At 39.7% G+C, this 25,589-nt stretch overlaps 3 protein-coding genes across 5 annotated transcripts; 2 read left to right on the top strand and 1 right to left on the bottom strand.

Moving 5' to 3' along the window:
* The first annotated feature begins 1,140 nt into the window (after positions 1 to 1,140).
* Positions 1,141 to 1,914, top strand: LOC131431563 (guanine nucleotide exchange factor MSS4 homolog). Its single transcript, XM_058597361.1, has 2 exons — positions 1,141 to 1,377; positions 1,497 to 1,914. The coding sequence occupies exons 1-2, from the start codon at positions 1,249 to 1,251 to the stop codon at positions 1,752 to 1,754; spliced, it is 387 nt and encodes a 128-aa protein (XP_058453344.1). The 5' UTR covers positions 1,141 to 1,248; the 3' UTR covers positions 1,755 to 1,914.
* LOC131431562 (ATP-binding cassette sub-family C member 10) lies at positions 1,822 to 7,136 on the bottom strand. Of its 2 annotated transcripts, XM_058597360.1 has the most exons (5): positions 7,031 to 7,136; positions 6,847 to 6,949; positions 5,012 to 6,791; positions 3,557 to 4,957; positions 1,822 to 3,500 (listed from the first exon to the last, which is right to left on the bottom strand). In XM_058597360.1, the coding sequence occupies exons 3-5, from the start codon at positions 6,788 to 6,790 to the stop codon at positions 2,064 to 2,066; spliced, it is 4,617 nt and encodes a 1,538-aa protein (XP_058453343.1). In that variant the 5' UTR covers position 6,791; positions 6,847 to 6,949; positions 7,031 to 7,136; the 3' UTR covers positions 1,822 to 2,063. The 2 variants fall into 2 exon arrangements, with proteins under 2 accessions (XP_058453343.1, XP_058453342.1); XM_058597359.1 differs by having other exon boundaries at positions 6,847 to 7,096.
* Positions 7,137 to 12,837: 5,701 nt separating this feature from the next.
* On the top strand, positions 12,838 to 15,192 carry LOC131431561 (epsilon-sarcoglycan). Of its 2 annotated transcripts, XM_058597357.1 has the most exons (5): positions 12,838 to 13,793; positions 13,904 to 14,145; positions 14,250 to 14,318; positions 14,400 to 14,552; positions 14,618 to 15,192. In XM_058597357.1, the coding sequence occupies exons 1-5, from the start codon at positions 13,059 to 13,061 to the stop codon at positions 14,751 to 14,753; spliced, it is 1,335 nt and encodes a 444-aa protein (XP_058453340.1). In that variant the 5' UTR covers positions 12,838 to 13,058; the 3' UTR covers positions 14,754 to 15,192. The 2 variants fall into 2 exon arrangements, with proteins under 2 accessions (XP_058453340.1, XP_058453341.1); XM_058597358.1 differs by lacking the exon at positions 14,250 to 14,318 and having other exon boundaries at positions 14,418 to 14,552.
* Positions 15,193 to 25,589: the final 10,397 nt, after the last annotated feature.

Here is a 25,589-nt window from a genome sequence, read left to right as displayed (position 1 = left end):
TTTCTCTCTTCCTTCTTTTTTCTTTTTTTTATTCACCTTCATTTGATATTCGTCAATCCCTCATGTGCATACAAAAAACTGATTTGACAGAAACTTAGTTTTATCCTTCCGCTGAACGAAAATGGTTGTGTATACGCTTGAGGAACGCGTGAAAATAGTGCAGTTTTACTTTGAAAATCATGGTAATGTTGCGGAATATGTGCCAAAAAATCATCTTCTCGGATGAGGCACATTTTCATCTCGGCGGGTAGTTAATAAGCAAAATCGTCGCATTTGGGGGACGGAAGCCTCACACGTTATCATGGAGAAGCCGATGCATCCTCAGAGAGTGACGGTTTGGTGCGGATTTTGGTCTGGCGGCATCATTGGGCCATTTTTCTTCGAAAATGAGGCAGGAGCCGCCGCCACGGTCAATGGCGAGCGCTACTGCGCCATGATTAGCGATTGGTTCTTCCCGTTACTTGAAGAGGAAGGCTTGGAAACATTAGGTTCCAACAAGACGGCGCTCCGTGCCACACAGCCAACGCTACGATCGATCTTCTGCGCACAGTCTTCGAAGATCGAATTATCAGTCGAAATTCGGATGTCGTTTGGCCGCCTCGGAGCTGTGAATTGACGCCGTTAGACTATTATCTTTGGGGGGCTGTCAAAGATAAGTGTTATGTGGACAAGCCAGAGACAGTTCAAGCCTTGAAGGACAACATTCGTGCAGCCATAGTTGAAATAAATACAATCGAAAATGTACTAAAAAAAACTGGACCGACCGTATGGCGTACTGCAAGGCCAGCCGAGGCAGCCATTTGAATGAAATTATATTCCACAATTAACCGGAAGGATTGTACTTTAATATGAAAAAATAAATTTTGAAATCTGATGAACCGTTTGTGTTTTATTGTATGTTTAAAAAAACGTTACATGGCGGACCCTGTAAAAAGGAATCGTAAAGTAGCAAAAACTAATCAAACGAGGCAAATCCTATGAAACTCAAATGATTTATTTTTTGATTGCACGCTAAAAACAACTGCATTGCAAGCGGACGAATAATTGTCCGGAAAATATGAGTAGTACTGTAACGATGCTGTCGCTGTCACTGCGGCTCGATGACACTGACAAAAACGAAAATTTCGATGTTTATCGCAGTCACTTTCACTTTTGTTTACCAACAATTTGCTCTCTACGTGCGGTTTTGCGAAGAGTGTTAATTTTTTACCTCAAAATAATAGTGAATAGTTAATCAAATTGTTTAAAATGACTACCAAATCATCCAAAGATTTAACTGATTTAGTTGAGAATTCGAAAAATAAAACCAACGTCAAATGTAGCCACTGCGAGTCACTGATGCTGAAGCCGGTCTGTGCCGATTACGTGGAAGTCGAGGTAACTGTTTTGTGCAAATATCGATATCAGAGGGAAATGAACGGAGCTTAATTTAAACTGATGTTCAGTTTAGAATAACGGAAAATTGAAATGATTTAACAGATTACCGTACTTCTCAGTTTGATCTTCCGGAGTCGCAGCAGAAAAAACAACAGCCGGCGGGTGGAAGCGAACCATCGGAATTCGTTTGCGAGAAACTGAAGGACTTTTGGGTCGTCAGCGATATGTACACGTTTGAAAACATTGGCTTCTCGCATACGGTCAATAACGTCAAGTACCTAATATGTGCGGATTGTGAGGTCGGTCCGGTCGGCTACCATGACTTGCAAACCAAACAATGCTTCATCGCACTGGACCGGGTGAAACATGAAGCGTGAAATTCGCAAAATGTGCGGGAGAATTTTCTTTTTGGTTCCGTCGATTATGAAATGATTGACAACCATATACTGAGTGATCGAAGTTGCATCGATCTTTTCGTTTTTCTTCATATTCCAACGCTTACTTAAACAGTCTATTTAAAAAATATCTGCTACATATAAGAATAAACGTTATTAATTAAGAAATAATAGTGTTTTTTTCTCTTAAGGTTTTTAGTTATGGAACCTCGTGAGGTGTTAAAATAGAGCCACAAACTTTTCTAAAGGACTAGTAGTAGATCAAAGGTGGCAAACATAAGTCGGTTAAGTCTATCTCTTGGCAAAATCGGTGTTATGTTGCTCTTGCAGCATCGAATAGAACAGTGTTTCGGAGTTTTGGGCCAGCTCTCTCGGGGCTCCTTGTTCCGCAATTTCTCCATCACTCATCACAACGATCCGGTCGGTATTTTGTAACCCATTCAGGCGGTGAGCAATCAATATCACAGTCCGACCACGGAAAGCATTTTTCAGTACCAGCTGAATGGCCGATTCCGATTCATAGTCTAGGTTTGCCGTACCTTCGTCAATCAGTACGATTTTGGATTTCTTCAACAAAGCTCTTGTAAGGCAAAGTAGTTGCTTCTGGCCAGCGGATAAGTTGGATCCACTGGGATCCAATTTGGCATCTAAACCACCCAGTGCCTGAACCAACGGGCTCGCCAGACATCGAGTGATGGCTTCCCAAATTTCGGAATCTAAATGAAGATTCCGTGGATCAAGATTTTCTCGAATGCTACCTTTGAATAGGAACGGATCTTGGGAAACAATGGCTATTCGACTTCTGACTACATCCAACGGTAAAGTGGCTATATTCATGTTGTCAATCGTTACCGTTCCTTGGGCAAGTGGCACGACACGTAACATGGAAGCTAAAATAGAAGTCTTACCTGCACCCGTTCTGCCAACTAGACCAATTCTCTCGCATGAAGAGATGTGCATGGAAATCCCATTTAAGACATGAGGCAAGTGTTCACGGTATCTTAGAAATACTTTGTCAAACATCACAACACCCTGATATGGCCAACCGAACGGCGGATCGGCCGTTCCGTCGGCATTTACCTCGCGTTCCAGTTCACAGTACTGATTGATCCTTTCGACCGCCACGAACTCTTGCTCAGTCTCGGAAACAGCATTCAACAGACCAGATAACAATCCGGTGATCGAAAGTGCATAGGAGATGGCCAAACCAACCATTTCCGGGGACGTTAAATGTGCCGATGTGATGGCAGCTAGTAAACCGGCACCACCCACGAGGACCGCACCAAGCAGTTGAAGCCGAAGGCCCAACCACTGCTGAGCAGCCGAAGCCGACAGTTGCACTTTGATGCTTTCACCCAGCTTGAAAATGAAATCTCGCTTGAAACGAGCCTCACCCCGCATCGCCCTAATCGTGGTCATTCCCTGCAGCGTTTCGGTGAAGTGCGCATAAAGCGGAGACAGTGCATTGCTCGACAGTCGTTTGATGTCCCGGGAAGCGTACCGGTACTGATTCTGCAGTGTCAGATAGATCGGACACAGAGGAATAACCAACAGCCCAAGCCATGGCATGGCGTACAGGCTGATGGCGAGGGCACCGAGCAAACCGAAAAACTGTGCCAGCAAAATGTTGGTGATGAACGGCAACGAGTCATCGATTGTGTAGACATCGGACGAGAAACGATTCAGGATGCGACCCAACGGGACCACGTCGAAGAATTCAAATTTGGTCTGGAAAGGGAAAGGATCAGTCATTGATCGGTTAAAAAAAACTGTTACTAACTTACATAAATGACGCTTTTCAGAAGTTTATCATGAATGCACTTTGCGGCCTTGATTCCGGCGTAGGCAAACAAAAACGCCCGTCCGAAGGTAATCAGCGAGTTTCCAACTGCCAGGCCACTATAAATTCCTAGATAGTAGAGAGTGAGCGTTTTGTTATCTACGGTTTCTAGCAGAGCTTCCTGTTGTAGTTCTGCGGAAAGTTCCGATTGATGATTGACACCCTTGGTGAGAGAACCGAGGAAATCTTGTGCCATCGCCACTAAGCTCCGAAAATAATCACTACTCCACAGAGTGTCCTCCTGGTCTTGGTTTTGTTGTAGCATTTCGGTGCCATTGCCGGGTGGCGTAATTCCAGTCGATGATGTGCCCACCCAATAGGCTAGCCAGGCGTCGGTCAAATTGCGTGACACTTGCATCAGTAGAACCAGAAAGATAACCCAAAAACCAAGTGACCGTCCCATCGCACGCCAATAGGCACTCAACACCTTTCTATCGAGATGACCGAACTCTCTCGTTTCCTCGGCCATCACACTGTCCACACTTCGGCTATCGTCCGCTTTGTTCGGAGACTGCGGTTCGTAATCGATGTCCAAAGTGTGCGACGAATCATCTCCCTCCTCGTCACACTCGCTCATCATCGAAGCGGAGCTGGAAATATCGCTTTGACTTACGACTCCTTTTTCGATGTGAAGAATTTGATTGGCTCGAGTCAGCACCGTTGGATGTTGAGTCACGATGATACGTGTTTTGGATTTAAGCAATCCAAAAATACAATGTCGCACTATATGCGATGCCACATGGGCATCAAGAGCCGACAGAATATCGTCCAACAGATAAACATCTTTGTTTTGATAAATTGCTCTCGCGAAAGCTATTCGGGCTCTTTGCCCTCCGGACAGAGTTCGCCCCTGCTCGCCCACTCCCATACTGTCTCCTTTCAGCACGTTCAAGTCATAGTTCAAAGCACACGCATGAATGACTGCCTTGTACCGAACATCATCGTACATTTCACCCCACAGAATATTTTCCCGAATCGTTCCCCGCTGAAGCCAAGCCGATTGCGCAACATATCCAAACCCCTCGTCAACATTTTCCAGTGCTACGATTCCTTGAGTGCACTTGAAGTTCGCCAGTATCACTTCCAGCAGAGAGGTTTTTCCTCCCCCGACCGGTCCCTCCAGGCAAATCAGTTCACCTCGTCGAATCTGTAGATTTAAATTCAGGAACCGAAAATCAATGATGTCCTCTTGAACCAGATTTAACTCTTTACGACTGCGTTGCGTTTCGAACTCGAAATAACCATCTTTGATTGCAATTACCACAGGTCGAGGCGAGGACCCGGAAAATGCAATGTCCATCTGATGAAGTGGTTTGTAGTACTCAGTCAAGTCAATGTTTGGGAGCTACAAAAGAGAAAAAAAATGAAAGCCAAATCACATTTCCTTTTCAACACTTACATCAATCAACTCCTGAACGCGCTTCAACGAGACCCATGCCTCGGTTAGTCCATTCAGTACCCACGGAAAAGCGTTCAGCGGTCCGATTAACATGTTCAGCAACGCCACGCTGGTGTAGGTGGTGGCAGCCGTGAGTGTGCTTCCGAGCAGCACCGAAGTGCCGAACGTCAGCAAACACATCAGCACCGGTGTGGTAGCCCAGAAATACACACACAGCGCATCCAGATACTTGCGTCGAGACAGAAAACCAACCTCCTCCCGACGAATCTGTTCAATTTTCCCAATAAACACATCCTCCCAGGCGTTCAGTTTGATGTGCTTCGCACCGGTGATTGTTTCCGTCGTAACGGAAATACGTCCGTCCTTGGCCGTCATCAGACCTTGCGAGAGCTGACCGATTTTTAACGCTATCTGCCGATTGATGGGGATCAAGAGAATGGCAAAAGCCACACCGGCCAGAAATGCTAGCCCCAGCTGGGTGTACAACAGGTAGAGGGTGGTAAACAATTGAAACGGAATACTCCACATCGAGTGGAAGCTAATGCACGAGTTCACAATTCGATCGGTATCGGTTGACATTAGATTGAGAATATCGGGACGAGCATTGCGGAGTCCCTTGGCGGTCAATGATTTCCGGTAGATGGCCGTAACCAAACTCATGCGCATTTTCGTACTCACCAGTGTCATTCGCCAATTGAAATGCACACCGGCAAAGCAGCTTATCAGCGTAGCCCACATAAGTCCGAAAGCATAATAATATGCTCGCATGTCTGTTATGTTGCAATTCTGCCGACAGTCATCCGATGGAAGTGTTCCATTGATGAAATTTTCACTACGTAGTAAACCTCCTAGCAGCACCGGTCCAGCAAAGCCCGAAAGATCTGCCAACAATCGCAGCAAGCCAATCGAGTAAAATTCCCATCCGAAACATTTGTGAAGAGCTTTAAACAGCGAATGAGCAGCACTCAACTGTTTCTGAAGTTTCTCCACAATCTGGTTCATGTTCAGACATTCCGGTAGATCGAACAGATCGTCATTCTTTCGCAACTTTCCGGCCACCCCTTTCACAATCAGTGGTTTTACCCACTGGAAAACTAGTCTCGATAGAAAGTTAGCATCATCCTCAATCGGTCCCAACGCCGATTCATCGATATCGTCTAGAAAACGCGTATAGGTTCGCGACAGCAATGCCTCGCGTTCCTGGTCAACCGTTCTCTGTTCGCGCACATAATGAGCATTGCCCGAGGCAATCAAAGTGCCTCCGTAAACCACGAACAAGCTAAAATCACTCACATACCAAATCCAGTATTCCGATCGGAAATTTGTATGAACCCATATGCCCGACAAAGCTAGCAGCGAGGTCCACAGCACAATCATCCAGAGCGGTCCTCGGTGGCTCAACGAACCCCGCCCAATCCAACTGGACAGAAAGCCGATGTGAACCGTCCAAGCCACAAACTGAACACATGCCAGCAGCACGTCGATGGGATAAATTTGTCCATTGATCCGTATCATATAAAACAGCTTCAGCACAGGAACGAGACCCAAACCGAAGGATGCTACAATTCGCAACCGGAGGGCCCTCATTTGAGTTGCATTTCGAAGCACCCGTCGAAAACGGCATCCGTAGTAGAAAGAGGACAGCACAGCGAACAACACCAGAATCGGAAGTTGCAAGCAAATCTCCTGGAAGCACGGGGCCAACTCGTTGTAATCTTTCACCCATGGGCGCACTCCCGAGGGGCACACATCCGTCCAGGAAAACTGCCAGTAAGACATTCTAGAAGAAAAGCAATCAATTTTCCGATCCAAACATAGAATCGTAGCAATCCTACCTTTGTCAAGTTCAGAAATCCCTTTTTATGCTAGGAATAGTTGACTCATGTTTTTTTGTTATTTCACTTGCCTCGGAGCTTTTCTAGGAGCAACGCCAACAGTCTTATTTTTTATCAGTTGCACGATTAACAATGATTTATCAAACACGTTTTAAACCGGTTATATTTTTTTATGATACCTTACCTAGTAATCAACTTTTTTTGACATGATTCGAAACGTACAGAACACAATCACATCTGGTTGATAGCGCAGAATTTCAGCATTAGAAAGAATTCACTGTTTCGATGCTGTCAATTTGGTTTGTTATTATGCTAAGTGATGCCAGTAAATCGTACGAAACATATCTTTTCCATCAACATTTCCAGTCCAATCGTGATGGAATGAGTTCTATATACATAGAACAAGAATGAACATTGAAAAAAGGAAATTTTATGACATTTCGGATAAACTTTCAGTCGTTTTAGTTAATCAATTAAAATTGTTTATAACAAATATCTTTACAGTTGAACTCTTCAATCTGGGAATCTTTCCTGCACGGCTCGCATCTCCTTTTCAAATGATACTATACACGGAAACATTAAAGTACGCAAAAGGCAATTATTCTTAGACTTCCGGTGGAGCTCTCAACGTGTGAGGATGTTGTTTCGCACTAGTGCGATGAAAATTTGTGTATTTTTCGCGTCCTAGAGTTAATTAGTGTTGCGACGCCGTGAAACTATCATCGGGAGTCACTGTAAAAGACATTACTACCGAAAATAAATAAAATAATCGAAATTAAAACCACAATCGAAATATAACCTACAAGAATAAAAATGAACAATACATGTGAATAAAACCACAATCGAAATTAAAACATAAAGTAATATAATAATCTAACAATACACGGACAAGATGGGCCAACACTGGCCTTAGCCTTTCTATACAAAGAAAAACCTGTTTTAATCCACCTAGTGGTGTAATGATGCCTTTCTCATATCAATCATACTATTATATATAATACTGCGGTATTCTTCAAAATAATTTTCTTAGATTCTTAAAAGAATAACCGAAGTCAGTTTTTTGACCGTCTACTGATAAAAACTATCAATTAGAAAAGATTTGAGGTCGATTTAGAATTTTTTTTAAGTTTTTCCTCATTTTCAGTGATGGTATACAATTTTTAACCCACTTTACGCTATATTTCCGGATCCGGAAGTCCGCATGAAATTCAGGAATTACGCATGGGACCGCAAGACTTTTCATTTGAACCTAAGTTTGTGAAAATCGGTCACGCCATCTATGAGAAAAGTTAGTACACATATTTTCTTTTTTTAACATTTTACCCCATAACTCCCGAACCGTCGGATCCAAATAATGTTCAGGAATTTGTATGGGACATCAAGACCTTGCATTTGAATCTATGTTTGTGAAAATCGGTTCAGCCATCTCTGAGAAAAGTTAGTGCACTTATTTTCACATTTTTTTGCACATTTTACCCCATAATTCCGGAACCGGAAGTCGGATCCAAATATTATTCAGGCATTTTGTATTGGACCACAAGATCTTTCATTTGAATCTAAGTTTGTGAAAATCAGCCATCTCCGAGAAAAGTTAGTGCAAAAAAACGTTACATACACACACACGCACATACACACACATATACACACACATACAGACATTTTGCGTACTTGACGAACTGAGTCGAATGGTATATGACACTCGGCCCTCCGGGCCTCGGTTCAAAAGTCGGTTTTCACAGTGATTGCATAACCTTTCTATATGAGAAAGCAAAAAAAATTCTTAGTTCACGTATTTTCTGTGAAAACCTAAGACAAGAATTGATATATATATATACATATGATCCGTTTCTCACGGGGAAAACAAATTGGAAAATTTACATGCGAATGCAATGATATAATGAAAACAGCGAAAATGTTACCGCAGAGACGGGACTCTTAACCGGGGAAATTCTTTTCCCTAGAACTACCCTGTATATGAAAACACATAAAGATAATATCCAACTGACTAGACGAAACCAAGCATGCTTCGCTGTACTTGGTCACTTCGGTATTCACTTTTACAGTCCTATATCTCCGGAAACAAATTCATCAGAACCATATACATCGATCACGAGTGTATTTTTGCCTTTCTCATCTAGAAAGATATGCAATCACTGTGAAAACCGACTACTTAACCGAATGTCATATACCATTCAACTCAGTTCGACGAACTGAGTAAATGTCTGTATGTGTCTGTAACAAAAATGTGCACTCGATTTTCTCAGAGATAGCTGAACCGATTTTCACAAACTTAGATTCAAATGAAAGGTCTCTTTGTCCCATAGGTTGTCGCTATTGAATTTTACCAGGAGCGGACTTGCGGTTCGGAAGTAACGGGGTAAAATGTGCCAAAATATAATAAGAAAAAGTGTACTTGATTTTCTCAGAGACCGCTCAATCTATTATCTTAAACTATGATACAAATTAAAGGCCTTATAGTTCCATAAGTCGCTATTGAATTTCATCCCGATCCGACTTCTAGTTCCGGAGATATAGGGTAATATGCACCTAAAAACTAGAAAAATATGCACTCACTTTTCTGAAAGATGGCTTAACCGATTTTCACAAACTTGGATTCAAATGAAAGGTTTTATGGTCCCATAGTCTGCTATTGAATATCATTTAAAGTTATATCGAAGTTGTGGGCAATTTGGTGGATTCATGTCTTTTGGGACGAAAGTGATATTTTTGATAGTATACCATTCTACCGTTGATTTCGAGTAGTGGCAAGAAGCAAGATCTGGACAGAAGACAACACCCAAGTAACAATTCGAATGCCTTATGGTTTTGATTATAATTTATAGGAGTTTTATAATTGATTTTTCAATCACTACCTGTTTTATGACAACTATAATAAGTGTCTCTTTTAACCAGTAATATCATAGTTTTCAAAGCTTTTATAAAACCCTTTACCTACACTAACAACAGAACTAAAAATAAAACAATTTGTACTAGAATAAAACCATGCAAACACTCTTAATATTGCTTTCAAACATTTTCTTTAAAACATCATTGTCCGTTAAATTCTTTCATAAATCTAGTTTTGTGTGTGCGTGTTCATTGAATGACAATTTTACTTAGAGCAAATTTGAGAATTTTAAAGTCCATTTATGACACATTAGTTGCAGGCTATTTGATTAATTGCTTCTTAGGTTAAGTGTAATTTGCATGAAAGGAAATTTCATGGCCGCCATTATGATGTTCTATACCGTAGCATTTATTGACATCAAATAAATTTCGAAATGCAAAAACGAGGGAATATGATGGACTTTCATGATTCGTTTTCAGAATGTATACACAAGTTTTAACGCCACGAAATAGTTTTATACAAAAATGACGATGAAGCACAAAAAATAATTTTCATAAATCATGAAGACTTTCGCAAAAACCGCATTTATTTCAAGGCGATTAGTTATAATTCTTATTTTTATCCTTACATTCACAATAAAAATAAAAGCGCATGAAATTTTTACGTTCGGAAAAAGCTTAAAACTCGAAAAAAAGTCTAATATATTCTTACTGATTGCATTCAAAGTAGACAGGACACACACATAGTCAAGAAAAATATTATCAAAACGTCAGTTTATTCATAGCGGAATTCATTCCATCCAAATAAATTTAATGTTGATCGTAAAGCTGGTTTCAAAATTTTCTTGAATTTGGAGTTTTAAAGCAGGTTTATGCTGATTCTTCATTTTGATTTATAAACCTTATGAAGAATGGTCCACTTGGCAGGAACATGCTTTTATAGAGGTTTTCAGTAGGCTTTCGTGGAGTTTAAAGTTTTATTGCAAGATTTATTATGTAGCATTGAAGACAGCTACAAGTATTTATTAATATTAAAAATGTTACTTGGGCAGGATCCTTGTGGCATCGAATCATGGGTAGAAGTCGTTTTCGTAAACATTCCTTGATATATATTTCGCTGTTCATTGAAGCAGTGATGATGAAGGGTTTCGAAATCTTACCGCAGCTACAAATTGCTTGCCAGACCATAGCTTTCTTACCAAATTTTTCGACTTCAATCGATGTCTCGGACTGGTTTAACACTTGCCCTTCTCGCACCGTATAATATTGTGGTCCTGGCAAGGATTTGTAATCGAGTTTCACGTAGGTTTCGTCGTCCATGATTATGCAGTTCAAATTTCCAGCAAGAATCGTATTGTACAGCTTTCGAATCCTCGGCCTGATCGATGCTTCTTGTTTCGGACTAGGTTTTGGTTGATTCTGTTTCTTATAGGTTCGAAGATTCAAACGTTCATTAGCACGAAGAACATTTTACTTCGAAGTGCCCACTTTTTTTGCCACATCCCGAACTGAAACCTCCTTCTTTTGCTCGAACGCCTTCAGTATACGTTTATCCAACTGAGGGTTAGCAGAACCATTTTTTCGATCCGTTTTCGGTTTATCCTCAAAGGTGTTATCCTCACCGAACTTCCTGATTGCATTTCACACGGCTTTTTCACTTACTCCTTCCATTTTTGCTATCTTTCTCAGTGACAGTCCACCGTTCTGTGCACCATTTGTATACAATTTTTCGACGTTGTTCTGCTGAAAGTCAGCATTTCGAAACAAACTAATGAAAACGAATAAACAACTGCACAAGTGGTTAGAGAAGAGTGTAAACAACAGGACGCAGCCATAAAAATTGACAGATTCTGAACCATTGCAAAATGGGAGCGGTTTTTGGTTGCATCCATACTTTCTGGAACAGTCTTTAAAACTAATACGGTTCATTCAAATAGTAAGCTTAATTGTAACACTACATAAATAAGATCAATAAATTGACCCAAATCATTTCTTGATACAAAGGTATAGCAGAACAGAATCAACATAGACATTGTCGATAACATCAAGTCAACTTTTGTTGACCTGTAATAAATAGTTAGTTTATTTCAACAATAAACTCACCCAGAACAAATATATTTATTGTTTGGTTAGACCAAAATGTTGATTCAAATCAAACAGGGATCATTGCTGATATTGAAGGAAGAAATTGGTTTAAAACAATCATATTCCAGCTTGAATGAACATAAATCAAGTTAAAAATCTAATAACTGTTTTGTTATTTGAACATGCTCCATTTTTCTGCGTGATTAAAACGTTTTTGCCTTTCTCATATAGAACGGTTAGGCTATCACTGTGAAAACCGACTTTTGAACCGAGGTCATATACCATTCGACTCAGTTCGTCAAGTACGCAAAATGTGTGTGTGTGTGTGTGTGTATGCAACGTTTTTTTTTGCACGAACTTTTCTCGGAGATGGCTGAATCGATTTTAACAAACTTATACCGTTTTCGTTTTTGAACCTACTCGCGGGCGACTCTGATTCTGAGTAAAACGAACACGTATTACGCGCCCTAAGCAACAACTCATAAAAAAAAGACAAAAAATCAAGCTCGCATGGATGCGTGATGCGACCCGAGAAAATTTTTAGAGCGAAACTACGCGGTTGGAGTTCGATAGAGCGAACCCAGGTTGCACTACACCGGTGTAGGTAAGGTTGCACTGCAACTTTTTCTGCACCGATACCACTGGTGTAGCACTCATCAAAAGTTTGGTGTAGCTCTGTGCAATGGAATCGTTTATGGTAGTCAATGGTTACTGTTTATGTTTTAGTCATTTTTGTTCGTTTATTCATGCCTCCGTGTAGCACTGCACCGGTGTAGTGCAAATTAAAAACGAAAACGCCGTAACCTAACCTGACCGACACGAATATTTTCAAAAGCTCTAATCATTACGAATCATCGTTATCGAATGGCACAGAACCAACTATAGAAAAGATTTTCCACAAATAGGTGTATCACATCATTCGGGCATAATAGTGAAATTCATGCTGTTACCAGACGCGTTTCTCCTAGAAACCGTGAGTTGATACACGCATGCGTCTATAGAACTGGTATGCAACATGCAAGGTCGAAAATGAACGAGAAAATTTTCTCATCAATTTTCTTCATCTGTCAAACTAGTGACCATTCCCATTTTCCCCAGTAGACAATGTTTTAGTTTTCGTCTAGTGAGAATTTACTGAAAGTATACGCGTTTTGCTGTTGGATATTACATAAATAATATAGAAATGGAATAACGGAAAACTGTCGCGGAATCAGAACGTGAAAGAGCAACGTAAAGCACAACTTTCCCAGATATTTCCTTTTCCAAAACAAACATAAACAATGGCCGGAAAATCGATTTTCTTTCTGATAGCAATCACTGCTATCCAGACGAGCCTTGCAACCTACATTACGGATGACGTTTACGTTTCGGAACTGTTTTCGCTTCGTATCGAACCACGGATGTTCAATTGGACATTCCAGGGATTGACGGAACAGTTCCTGTATCGTCCGTCACTTGAAGGCTATCCGGATCTGCCCTCCTGGGTACGGTATATGTACAGTAATGAGTACCATTCGGGGTTTCTTTATGGGACACCGCCCGAGAAAACCGCAGACAGCAAGGTGCCTCTGGAAATTATTGCCCTCAATAAGCAATCTTATGAAACCAAACGAATTGTGCTGATTCTAACTGTCCACCGGAAGCTTCCTCCGCGGAATGTGATTCAAATGAAAATTGATAATTTGAACTGGGTCCACATGATGGACCCGGGTCGGATTGAAAATCTGAAGAACATTTTCCGCAACGACCTGTGGCAGGAAAGTCGATCGGATTTGCATATCATCTTCATGGATTCGGCTGTCAAACTGGGGGCACGGGTCCCGTTAAAGCCACAGCAACGGGAAGGCGTAGTTGTTCATCTGGGCAGCCGAGCCGATTTCTCGTCCCGCCTGCTGGAACTGCAGGAGGAAGTGAAACCTCTGTACAAGATTGCGTCGTGCAACTACAAACGAACGTCGTTACAGACTACCTTCGAAAATTCCGGATTCAAGCTGGATTGGTGTGCATTCAAGTTGGTATGTTTTGCAAACACAGTCCAAGATGCTTATTGGATTTGTTGGTTTTAACATAGGACTAACAAAAAAAACTCGAAATTTGAAGTATTTTAATTTATGAACTTTCTCAGCACGCTGCCGACGACGACATAACGGCAATGCCACACCATCCTCATGAGAGCCTCAATCTGGGTAAGGGATCGGAGTTGAGCACCTTGCATCGGTCTGATAAATGGGATGCCCCAATGAAATCCGAGGTCCCGGAGAGGAACTACAGTGACGAATTTGCGGTTTCGTTTGCAATTCCGGGAATGATCTTCGCTCTGTTGTTGTCCATTTTAACGGTTATCCTATGCTTCCAGCACGAGAAACTGTAAGATTTCATTGGCGTTTTGATAATATTCGATGTTTTATTATAATATTGATGTTTTCTTCTTTTAATCATTTTTAATTTTTATCTTCACGCGTTGATTTCAGTTGTAGCCGGGATGACGATTCTGAATATTATTTCGATTTTCTGTTTAACATTTGTACAGATTTTTTCAGGTGATTTTTTCCGTTCGCAATTGTTTCATTTCTGATAGTTTGTGATATGGGAGCGAAAAACTGACTACTTTCGATTAATAGATTGAAAAAATCTTACAGACAAGAATACCGGCCAGTCCAGGCAGTACAAATGGTCCAGTACTTACAGCAACAACCAGCTCCTTCGCAAACTGCTACCCTGAGAAGTCTGAAGGATGCCCCTTATGAAGATACACTAAGTCTTCGTTCTAGCAGGTGATTCAGTTTAGAATTCATCTCGTGTTGGTTACCAATTTCCTATTTACGCTGATATTTTGTAGCCCTACTGAGAGCTATTATCCAGACGGAAGTCCACGAATTGGTAACACGTATCTACGCCCGAAACCACCGCCTTACAAACCCTCTTCGGCTAATTCGACCATGCAGCGAAAGATCGGTACTGGGGTTGACATATGACCTGATGAGCCGCGAGTTTTGTTCTGCTAAGTGTCATTGTAGAACAAATAGCAATCATTCGTAGAGAAAAATGAACGTCACCCGGGAATAATGTATTCTAAGTATAACTTGCTGACAAATCATGAATAAATTTGCGTGTTTGTAGTAATAATCGTACCAATTGGAATAGTATTTCGTTAGAAATAAAAATTCATAGGAAATCTTTTTGAAAAAGTTTCAACAAATCAAAAAAAAAATACTCGTAGCAATTTGAAACCGATTATGTTGTCCAATATGAGGCATTTACTTGGATTAAGCATTTTTACTCTGTACTACCGTCTATGGAATCATCTCCCATTTGTAGCGATTTTCATTTCACTTGTTAATTAAATTGCAAGAAAGTAGAACATGTACATCCCTCATTCATGCAATCATAATAAACAGTGACCAATAGCAACAACTGTTTTTTTACTTCAAATTTTCCAAAATAGTGTCATCAATGAACTCGTGGTTAATAACGTTTATGGGTCGTGACATTTTCAGTACCTTCAGCACGTCTAAATGCATTATATTGGTCCGTTTGTTCAACTTTATTTCGACTAGCTTGCTTGATTTACATGGTAGCGATAATTCACCAATCATTTTCTCAATTAGCAATAGCAGATGCATTGTTTGGTCTGTTCATATTTCATACGCAGGGCCGAAAATTTCGGCCCAGGGGGAACGGTAATATTACGGGCCCTTAAACATGAGAATTTAAAAACATTGTGAGCAGGGAAATATCATTAATACAAGAGATTTTAAAATATATTATTCCAACACAATAATTCAAATTCAAAGCAAGCCATATTGGTTTCGATTTTAGATATTTTGTTTTGTTATGAAGAATGAAAAACAAAACAATTTTGAATCTTCGAATTTACGGGCCCCCTGAAAAAGTCTGGGCCCGGGAGGATTCCTCCCTTTCCCTCTATGTATGGATTAAAATCAGAATTAAAACTAATCGACTTAGAATAAATTCGCTTATTGCAATAGTCTGCATGAACCAAGGATGGCTTTTATCGTATCAAATAACGCTCACTAGCAACTCTTCACACGATTCAATCAGTGCCATCAAAGAGAGACGGATATCATTGCAGCAACAAGAAACCGGTATGGTTCATTTAACATAGAATGGACACCAGTGCGACAGCGAATTTCTCTCGATGACCTGTCTGAGAATCAAAGGTTAGCTCGCTGCTGTGGGGATTCTCTCTGAAGCAACGAACGGTCGCTTACTCTCGTCTCGCGATCCGATTCTGTATGGGCAGTAGATAATTGCGATAGAATCATTTCACTATTGCCGCTTATTCTAACTATGTGCATATAAGTTGTGTCTATGAAAATATATGTGAATGCTCCACACAAGGGTTTTAAAATATTGCAACCTAGTATGAGAACCATCAAGTCGAATCATCGATTCAATTTTCTACGATATTCGTCAGCTTGCGATTCTCTCTTGGTAAATTCCACACAACACCAATCATTATCACACTGTAATTTTCTTTAAGGGCCGTGAAATATTCAGAGTATGAAGTGGAGCGAAGATATGTAGAAAAATTCTCTCACGATTTATGCATTGAGAGACACGCATTCTTTTAGCATCTTCTACCGGATTGAAAATGTTGTATACAATATAGATAAATATCGAGCAGCTTCTGTCAAATTTTCGGCAATCACCAACACTGGCATGATCTATAAAAAACATTTTTTGTCGTGAATACGACTTACTTTACTATGGGGTGCCTTTTCAAAATTTACCCTCTGAGAGAGTGATAAGTTTTTGATCGTGAATATCTCTTGTTGTATCTAACGAATCAACATAATTTTTGCTACACGCCATCGGAAATATGATCACAATTTTATGATAAAATTATCAGCTGTGTGACATAATCTCAAATAATTCAAAATTAAACTTTTCTGAAATGTTTGGTATAAACGAGTATCAAAGGGGATAATCCATAAGGCGCGTTTGCCTTTCTCGTATTTTTAAAGCTCATAGCTCAGTGATCTGTGAAAGGATTTATATATTCTAACTACCAATAGAATCGAAATTTTTCAACTTAAGCGTGTATAGAAAAAGCATTGATGTATTTCAATAGTACACTATTGAAAAACCTGTCTTTTGACCCATGTCAATACCAGCCAATCAGAACGCGTTCTAAGGAAGAGAACAAAATATCTGCTGCTGTACAACAAATCATTCGAGAAAAATGTTCCGAAAAGTGTTGAATATCGTAGTGAGTTCCTCAATTTGGTCCTTCTGAATGCTAGAAACGAATCCCTACAGCTTGAAACAGTTTGGATTCTATCGCCACTGCGAGTAGATGTGTTTTGTGTCGTCTGCACAGCTAGTTTCGCTTTCAACAAGAGCGATTACGTCACAGCTGCCAGTCATTAGCATTGGTGAAAAAACAACGGTGGAGAGCATTAAACAAAATCAGCCGTTCTAATGGCTCTAAAAGTTTTCTAAAGAACTATTAGGATTTGTTGTTCACAAATCGAAGGTAATTATCCTCTGTTTAGTGCCAATCAAGAACAGTTTGGTTAGATTTGTGCACTTTTCGCTGTGTGAAATTCACAGTAATCGAGATCAAGTGAAGCCTTCTTTGTTTTTGCGAAAAATGTGAAAAAGGGGAATGCTTGCATAATTCATACAATTGATCAACTAATTGATATTCGGAAGTGTTAAGGAACATGTCAGTTGTTTTCGTATTCACGACATCCAGTTATGTCTCTGACATTACCCACCCGCCTTTTTTTGTGATTCATCTTCATTTTAATATAAACAGCTTTGATGCGTCAACACTTGTGCAGGCGTTAAAACCCAAAAATCATTCGTACTTTCTCGTTTTTTGTAAAACATCAAAATGTCGGAACTGTCATAAATATACTTTAAACCTATTAAATTTGCAAGAAGTGGAACTGTCATCTAATGAACACACACATTAACACAAAACTCGTTTTGTGAAAGAATTTAATTAACAACAATGAATTGAAGGGTATGTTTGAAAGCAATATTGAGAATGTAGGCGTTGTTTAATTCTCACTCTAGTTATTTTATTATTGGTGAGTTGCAATGCAAATAAAAACCGATGGTAAGGCCAAAATATTACTAGTTTGTTATTCCTTGAAAAAGGTTTTATAAAATCTTCAAAAAAAACTATGATATTACTTGTTAAACAAGGAATTGATTACAGCCGTCATGAAACATCCAGTCATTACTGGATTAATTACAAAACTCTTATAAATTTTCATTGAAACTTAAAGGCATTCGAATAGTACAGTTTTCATTACTAGTGTCAAAATTACAGTTGATTTCTGTTTTAAACATATAGGTAGCAGTTATCTTTTGTGTTTCTCAAATCCTTATTTGTATCATGGCAAAATATAAGAATTTCCTGAAAAGAACCAGTCGTTCAGTACCTCGAATGCGAAAAATCAGCAGAAATCCGACAAGAATCATTGCCTCCCATGTAACGCGAACGGCGCATAAAAACCCACAGATTGGCTGATGAGCACAGAATCCTTTTCCACGGTGTTAACGAACCGCACAGAGTGCAAGTCTGTTCAATTATCTAGAGAAATTCGAATACCGTACCAAATTACTCAGACCAAGGCCGGTGAAACATGTTAAACCCAGGTGGGTAATTTTTCATATTGCGGAAAACGACCCACTATTTCGAAGTATTTCTCTACTGACCAATTTTTCTACGGATATCAGTGAAGTTTCTGTATATTATCAAATTTTAGATTTACTGACAACAAAAGTTGAAAATCAATCGTTTCATTTGAAATAGTTCCTTATTAATAATAAATCGGCAACTATGTCACCCTATCTTCGAGCCTCAACAAAAATTCCGCCATCAGTAGGCCATGCACTACACTTAAGGTCTGAGGACAGAGGGTCGCGTGTTGAGTTTTAAATCGACCACGTGGCTTGCTCAATTCGCTTTGCGCATCGTATTTCTCTTGTACTCTCTTGTATATGAGCTAACTGTACCAGCATACATTTTATTATTTTGATGAGAAGTTTTATCACATTAATCTATCGTATGGGTTGGACATTAAATGGATTTCAATGAACAATGAAAAAATATTCAACTTTCACAAAGATTGAATGTCAGTGTGTTTCGCAGCCTTGTCGAGCCAATTTTATTTCTCTCTCGTTTTTCAGAATGCTATCAGGAAACCAAAGCAAAAAAAATGGCGGATGCATTGTAACTGACTTTGTTTCACAGAAAAATAGAAGACTTTATTTTATCGCGATAACATATAAGTTTTTATGTACTAATCGCATCTAAACTAAATTATCTAGACTTTGTCACGGTAGATTTAGTCGGTGATGCGCTTTATACATTTTATATCAAACCCAGTTCCATTTGGGCCAGAATTCGTAAAATCACAAAGAAAAACATGCCCAATCTACCTAGCAGTGAGATGATGCCTTTTTTTATCGACCCACATGATTTCTGCATTCACAATCGTGACTAGAAAGACTGGACATCGATTGCTTTATTAAAACAAATGGAACAAAATATTTATTAAAATAATTCAGGACAATTTAAAAAAAATAGTGGTTATAGTTGAAGACAGTTACAATCTTTTTAGTTATAAAAATGTATGGGTTATCACTTTGAATTCGAAGATAATGCAGATTTTCCAATATAAGGTTTAACACGTCACAGACGAACAATTATGTTGCCAAATAGGAGGCGTGCTAAAAACCAATCGAGCCAAAATACTATGCTTCAGTCACTCAGAAATGATTGTATTGAAAATTGTGTCTAATTTTGATTCCAAACGTTATACCATCGTGCTTCGTTAAAAACCCTACACAAAAATATCTTCGAGAATAGTTGACAGATTCTTACAATATATGTTCGATTAGTATTAAAATGAAATATCAAAATTTGAAAACTATATTTAGTTTTCAAGGTCAAATGTGACAGATATTGTCCAGCTGCATGCAGACACACTTACAGCGCACACAGCCATTTACTTAATTCGTCGAGTTGAATCGATTGATATAGTAATAGAATAACTGAATGGATTTGGATTCATTCGATGATTAAAATGTCTTTCCAAAAGCATGGAAAAAAGCAGTTCATTGAACAATTAGCAAAAAATGATATAAACTCTCGTAAAGTCAGACAGAAAGCTATAAATTTTTCGAATTCCGTGAACACGATCCTGCAAAATCTACTGAACCGATTCTTTTCAAACTTGGAACATACATTCTTGGTATAAAATTCCTCCCCCTTCGTTTTTCAAATTTTTCCATCTTCATATTATGGTAGTTTTTCATCTCAAAATTTGCGACAAATTTAGCGTAAGATCGCGTTTTTTGCCACGAACTGTTGAAAAAAATAAAAAAAACAACTTGAGAACGAAGGAGGGGGGAAAAATAATTCGTACTTTAAGTAAATTTAAGAACATTTTTGATTTCAGATAATTCTACACCGAGTTATCGTGTTCATCGCGCAACGTGATTCTCTGAAGAGGTTCTGGGGAATGCTCTGTTACCGCCTTATTCTTCAATATTAATATACGGAAATTTAACTAAATATTCTTCTGCCCTCGGCATCTTATAGCTTAACGCAATGTGCCTTAAAATATGTTATTAAATAAAAAAAAAAAAACTAAATATTCTTTAAATGATGCTTCATAATGTAAAAAAAGTTTGAATTAATTTGTTTAAGCTGCTTCTCCGTAAAAAATCACAAAAAAGTATTTTTAGATACAAATTATTCTTTGCTCCCCCCTAAAAGGAAACAATGCTAAACAATTTATATATCTAAGACTTATAATGTGTTGAAAAGTTTTTTTTATTTAAAAGATATTTTTATACAGGCCTATTTGAGTACAAGCTTTTCGTGGCCGAATTAGCCGAATTTTTAAATAAATATTTTCCCTCCTGCGAGAGTTGAGGGGCACTTTGTTCGTGGCTCGTCTCGTCCTCCATTGCCGTATCGATTGTATTGTTTTTGGTGTCCGTCTTCGTTTCGTTTTCCTTGTTGTTCGCAGTCTTGAGCTCGTTGCTAGTTGCTGTAGAAGCGCCTTGTTGTACATTGGTTGCAGTTGTTGGTTGGTTTGATGGTGAAACAGGAGTACTACGCTCACTAGTTTTCGTTGTTGAACGTTTCAGTGCAAGGTTTACCGTAGTGTGCAGGTTGTTCACAAAACTGACATGTAACCAGCTGATTTTCATAGGTAATCAGCGTTTTACACGGATGTGTGCCACCTTGACCACAAATGATGTAAGATGGAATTGCCTTACGTAGTTACATACGTACCATTAGCACGCCATTCCGGATGCCGGGGAAAAAATTCCGCCATACTTCTCTTTCGATGGAAAGAACTTCACCGTACTGCGACATGATTTCCTGAACGGACTGATCGCTGGTCTGCGGGGGAAGGTCATGCACGCGTACTTGTATGGCATTATCCACCATGTGCACAGGAATTTTGTATTTAATGTTGTCACACTCAACGCTGTGCACCTCGTTGTTAACCGAAGCAATTGCATCGCTTTCACGTTTAAACATAATGTACACACAGTTAGACGCCTTGTTGAATTGAATCTCACTTACATTATTAGCGTTTAGATGCATTCGTTCTTTAAGTAAGATTTCAATTTCATTTGCTGCTGGTCTAACTTTGCAACGCTTGAAATCTATACAAATTGAATTCGGTCTTGCAGGCCAAGTTTCAGGCTTTGTTAAATCGTATTTGACTACACTCTATTGTTCACTGCACTGTATTGTCTTTGTTTCTTTTGCTTCGACCGCAAACGATTTTCGACTGTGTTGGGTGAGATGCGTGCACGAACTGTGTTGAAAAGTTGATATTTTTCAAAAGATCTTCTAAATTTTTTTTGCTCTAATTTAAAATCCACAACATGACAGGTAGATTAGTGTTATAAGAACACATACGAAGTTCTTGTTTCACACTTCGTCTTGGGCTCATCAGTGCATAGCAGGTCACATTGGACTGCTAATGCTGCCTAGCGGTTTATGGTGATCTGTTAAGCGACATTGATAGTTCAATATGAACTGCTAAGCACCGATTTTAAGAGGAAACGAGAACTAATATAGTTATAAGCAGTGTTGGTGATTGCCGAAAAATTGACAGAAGCTGCTATATTGCTATCTGTATTGTATATTCCGGCTGCTCGGCCATCCATGGAAGTTGACCATCAATGTTAACTTCCCTCTCTGAGCAGCCTAGATAGCCGTGTAGTGTCGGTAGCGGTTTCCCAACTGCTAAGAATAACGCTACGGTCCACCTGTACCGGTGGTATAAGTCCACCAAACAGGTAAGCCGTGTGGCATCCGGCGGAATTATTTTTTACCAAGAATTGATCCACTGGTTTCCTATTCCATGTCGTAAAAGGCCACAAAAATAGGAACTCCTAAGTCAAGGTGTATTTCCGTGCCGATGGCTGAATGGCTGCAGGAGGTTAAACATTGCAGTCGTGAACGGAATATCTTGGGTTTTTCCCTTACTGGATACACGCAATGCTTAGCAATCAACTTCTTTGATCATCGCTTCGGCAGGCCAGAGATTAGAAAGCTGAGTGTCTGTAGGTGTCCTCAAGGTGGTGTACTATCCCCACTTTTATGGAACCTAGTCGCTGATAGTTTGTTAAGGAAACTTAATAACCTTGGATTTCCGACTTATGGTTTTGCCGACGATTATCATATATTGATGACCGGTATAAGCATTAACACTCTCTTTGATTTAATGCAGCAAGCCCTGCGATCTGTTGAACAATGGTGTTGTCAGGTTTGGATTATCTGTAAATCCGGGCAAAACATCAATGGTGCTTTTCACTCATCGTAGGATAATTACAGGAGCTCGTCCGTTGCAGTTCTTTGGTTCAGGGGTCACTGTGGTCGATCAAGTTAAATACGTCGGGGTTATTCTTGACTCAAAACTGAATTGGTCTGCTCACATTGATTTCAGGATTAAAAGAGCTTGCATGGCTTTCGGCCAATGCAGACGAGCTTTTGGAAAATCATGGGGACTCAAACCCAGATATATTCATTGGATCTACACAACTATCGTTAGACCAATTTTAGCATATGGATGTCTTGTATGGTGGCAGAAAGGAGAAGTCGCGACAGTTCAGTCAAAGCTAAATCATCTCCAAAGGATGGTCCTAATGGCGATGACAGGAGCATTCACGACAACTCCTACTGCTGCTCTAGAGGCGCTACTGTGCATTAAACCACTACATGTGTTCCTAAAACAAGAAGCATTATCTTGTGCATACCGTCTTAGGGTTACAGGGCTTTGGAACAGTAACCCATTAGAATATGCTACCAGTCACACTCGCTTGTGGTCTCAAATGGTTCCGTGGGATGAGTATTTACTCGCTCCTAGTGACCTAACTCTCACATGCAGTTTTCCTTTTAAAACATTCAAAGTGAGCTATCCTCTTCGTTAGGAATGATTGTCTGGTTGTCTGGAACGACAACTTGATGAACACATAGTTTGTTTTACGGACGGTTCTCTGTTGAATGGTCGTGCTGGTGCTGGTATCTACTGTCGTGAAATAGGCTGGAGCAGTCTCATTCACTTGGTAGATACTGTACTGTGTTCCAAGCAGAAATCTACGCAATTCTGTGTGGAGTACAATCGGCACTTCAGCAGAGGATCTGTGGTAAACGTATTTATTTTTGTTCCGACAGTCAGGCAGCCTTAAAAGCACTCAGTTCGAATGACTCACGGTCGAATCTAGTGATCGCATGTCGAACTCAAATTGAAGACCTCAGCATTTCAAATGCTGTTTACTTCTTATGGGTACCCGGCCATTCTGGTATTACTGGAAATGAATGGGCTGATGAGTTGGCTAGAGCTGGTGCAACGAATGATTTCGTTGGTCCTGAACCAGCTTTACCACTTTCAACTAGTTGGATAAAGCACAAGATACGTTCTTGGGCTGCATCCAAACATGCCAGCTACTGGCGCAGCTTGCAAACTTGCGCTCAGACAAAAGCATTTCTACCAGATTTAGATCTGAAAATGTCAAAGTGTCTACTGCATTTCTCCAAGTATCATTGATGTGTTCTGGTCAGAGCTCTGACTGGACATTGCAAACTCAATTATCACATGGCTACTATTCAACGTGCTGAGTATTATTCGTGTGATTTGTGTGAATGCGATTATGGTACTTCATATCATCTGATATGTAACTGTCCCGCATTGACGCAACTACGTATCCGGGTTTTTGGTTCTCCATACATGGTTGAGTCTGTGTATGCGGAGCTAAAATTGAAGGATATTCTCTCGTTTCTCACCCAATGTGGTAAGGAGCTATAGTCAGAAGGGTTCATCGTTCTTCCTGGAGTGAATGAATCCCTTCTGTATTCACCTTAAATAGGGTTTGGCAGATTGTTTGGCATCCTCTGGGGGGTACCGAATTTACTTCTGCTCGTAGTCGTTCTGCATTCTTCCGGGAGTGCAGAATGGTGTCGCTTTTGTAAGATCTCTAAATCCTCTCGGGGGTTGGAGGTTTTATTAACAGCAGACTGTTCGGGACCTCGTAGAGGTTCAGAATTTCCTTCTGCTTCCACTAAATGTGATCCTCAGCAGATTGTTCAGCATCCCTTATGGGTGCAGAATTTACTTCTGCTTTTATGTGTTTTTGTGTCGTCAATTTTTCCCATCCTCCTAGTCCAACCCTTACCATTTCCTTTCAATCCTTCCCTCTTATATATCGGGAAAATGATGTTAAAAACAAATTGATGGCAAGGCACAAATCTCCAAATATCAAGGGGAACGTGCCATTTGAGCCAATTTGTTCTGATTCCTGATTCCTGATAAGCGACATTGATAGTTCAATATGAACTGCTAAGCACCGATTTTAAGAGGAAACGAGAACTAATATAGTTATAAGCAGTGTTGGTGATTGCCGAAAAATTGACAGAAGCTGCTATATTGCTATCTGTATTGTATACAACATTTTCAATCCGGTAGAAGATGCTACAAGAACTTGAGTCTCTCAATGCATGAGCCGCGAGAGAATTTTTCTACATTCCTTCGCTCCACTTCATACTCTGAGTATTCCACGGCCCTTAAAAAAATTTACAGTCAGATAATGATCGTTGCTGTGTGGAATTTCCCAAAAGAGAATCGCAAGTTGACAATTCAACTTGATGATTCTCATACTAGGTTGCAATATTTCAAAACTTTTGTGTGGAGCATTCACAGACATTTTCATAGACACAACTTATACAAAGGTTATATGCACATAGTTAGAATAAACGGCAATAGTAAAATGATTCTATTGCAATTTTCAACTGCCTGTATAGAATCGGATCGCGAAACGAGAATAAGCGACCGTTTGTTGCTTCAGTGAAGATCCCCACTGCAGCGTGCTAACCTTTGATTCTCAGAAATGTCATCGAGAGAAATTCGCTCTCGCACTGGTGACGATTCTATGTTAAATGAGCCATGCCGGGTTTTTGTTGTTGCGATGATTTCCAATTCTCTTTGATGGCACTGATTCAATCGTTGAAGAGTTGCCAGTGAACGTTCTTTGATACGATAAAAGCCATCCTTGGTTATATGCGCTCAGCATTGGTTGTAATCAAGCGTAATTAATTCTGTTGATCACACCACAACAAAACCTTGCTAGGAAGAAGGGATTGCGAATTTGTTATCAAATGACTACATATGATACGAACACAAAAACAAAAGCTAAGATTGAAAAATAAATTTATAATTCACTTATTTATCAACTTACATAAAACATTAAACATCAAGCAATGTTTAAGTAATGATATTCAGATCTCAAACATTTAACACTTT

The sequence above is a fragment of the Malaya genurostris genome, chromosome 2 (genome assembly GCF_030247185.1).
Source record: "Malaya genurostris strain Urasoe2022 chromosome 2, Malgen_1.1, whole genome shotgun sequence".
NCBI classification, from domain to species: Eukaryota; Metazoa; Arthropoda; class Insecta; order Diptera; family Culicidae; genus Malaya; species Malaya genurostris.
Note: the sequence above shows the minus strand (reverse complement) of the source record. Positions and strands in the feature narration are given on the sequence as shown.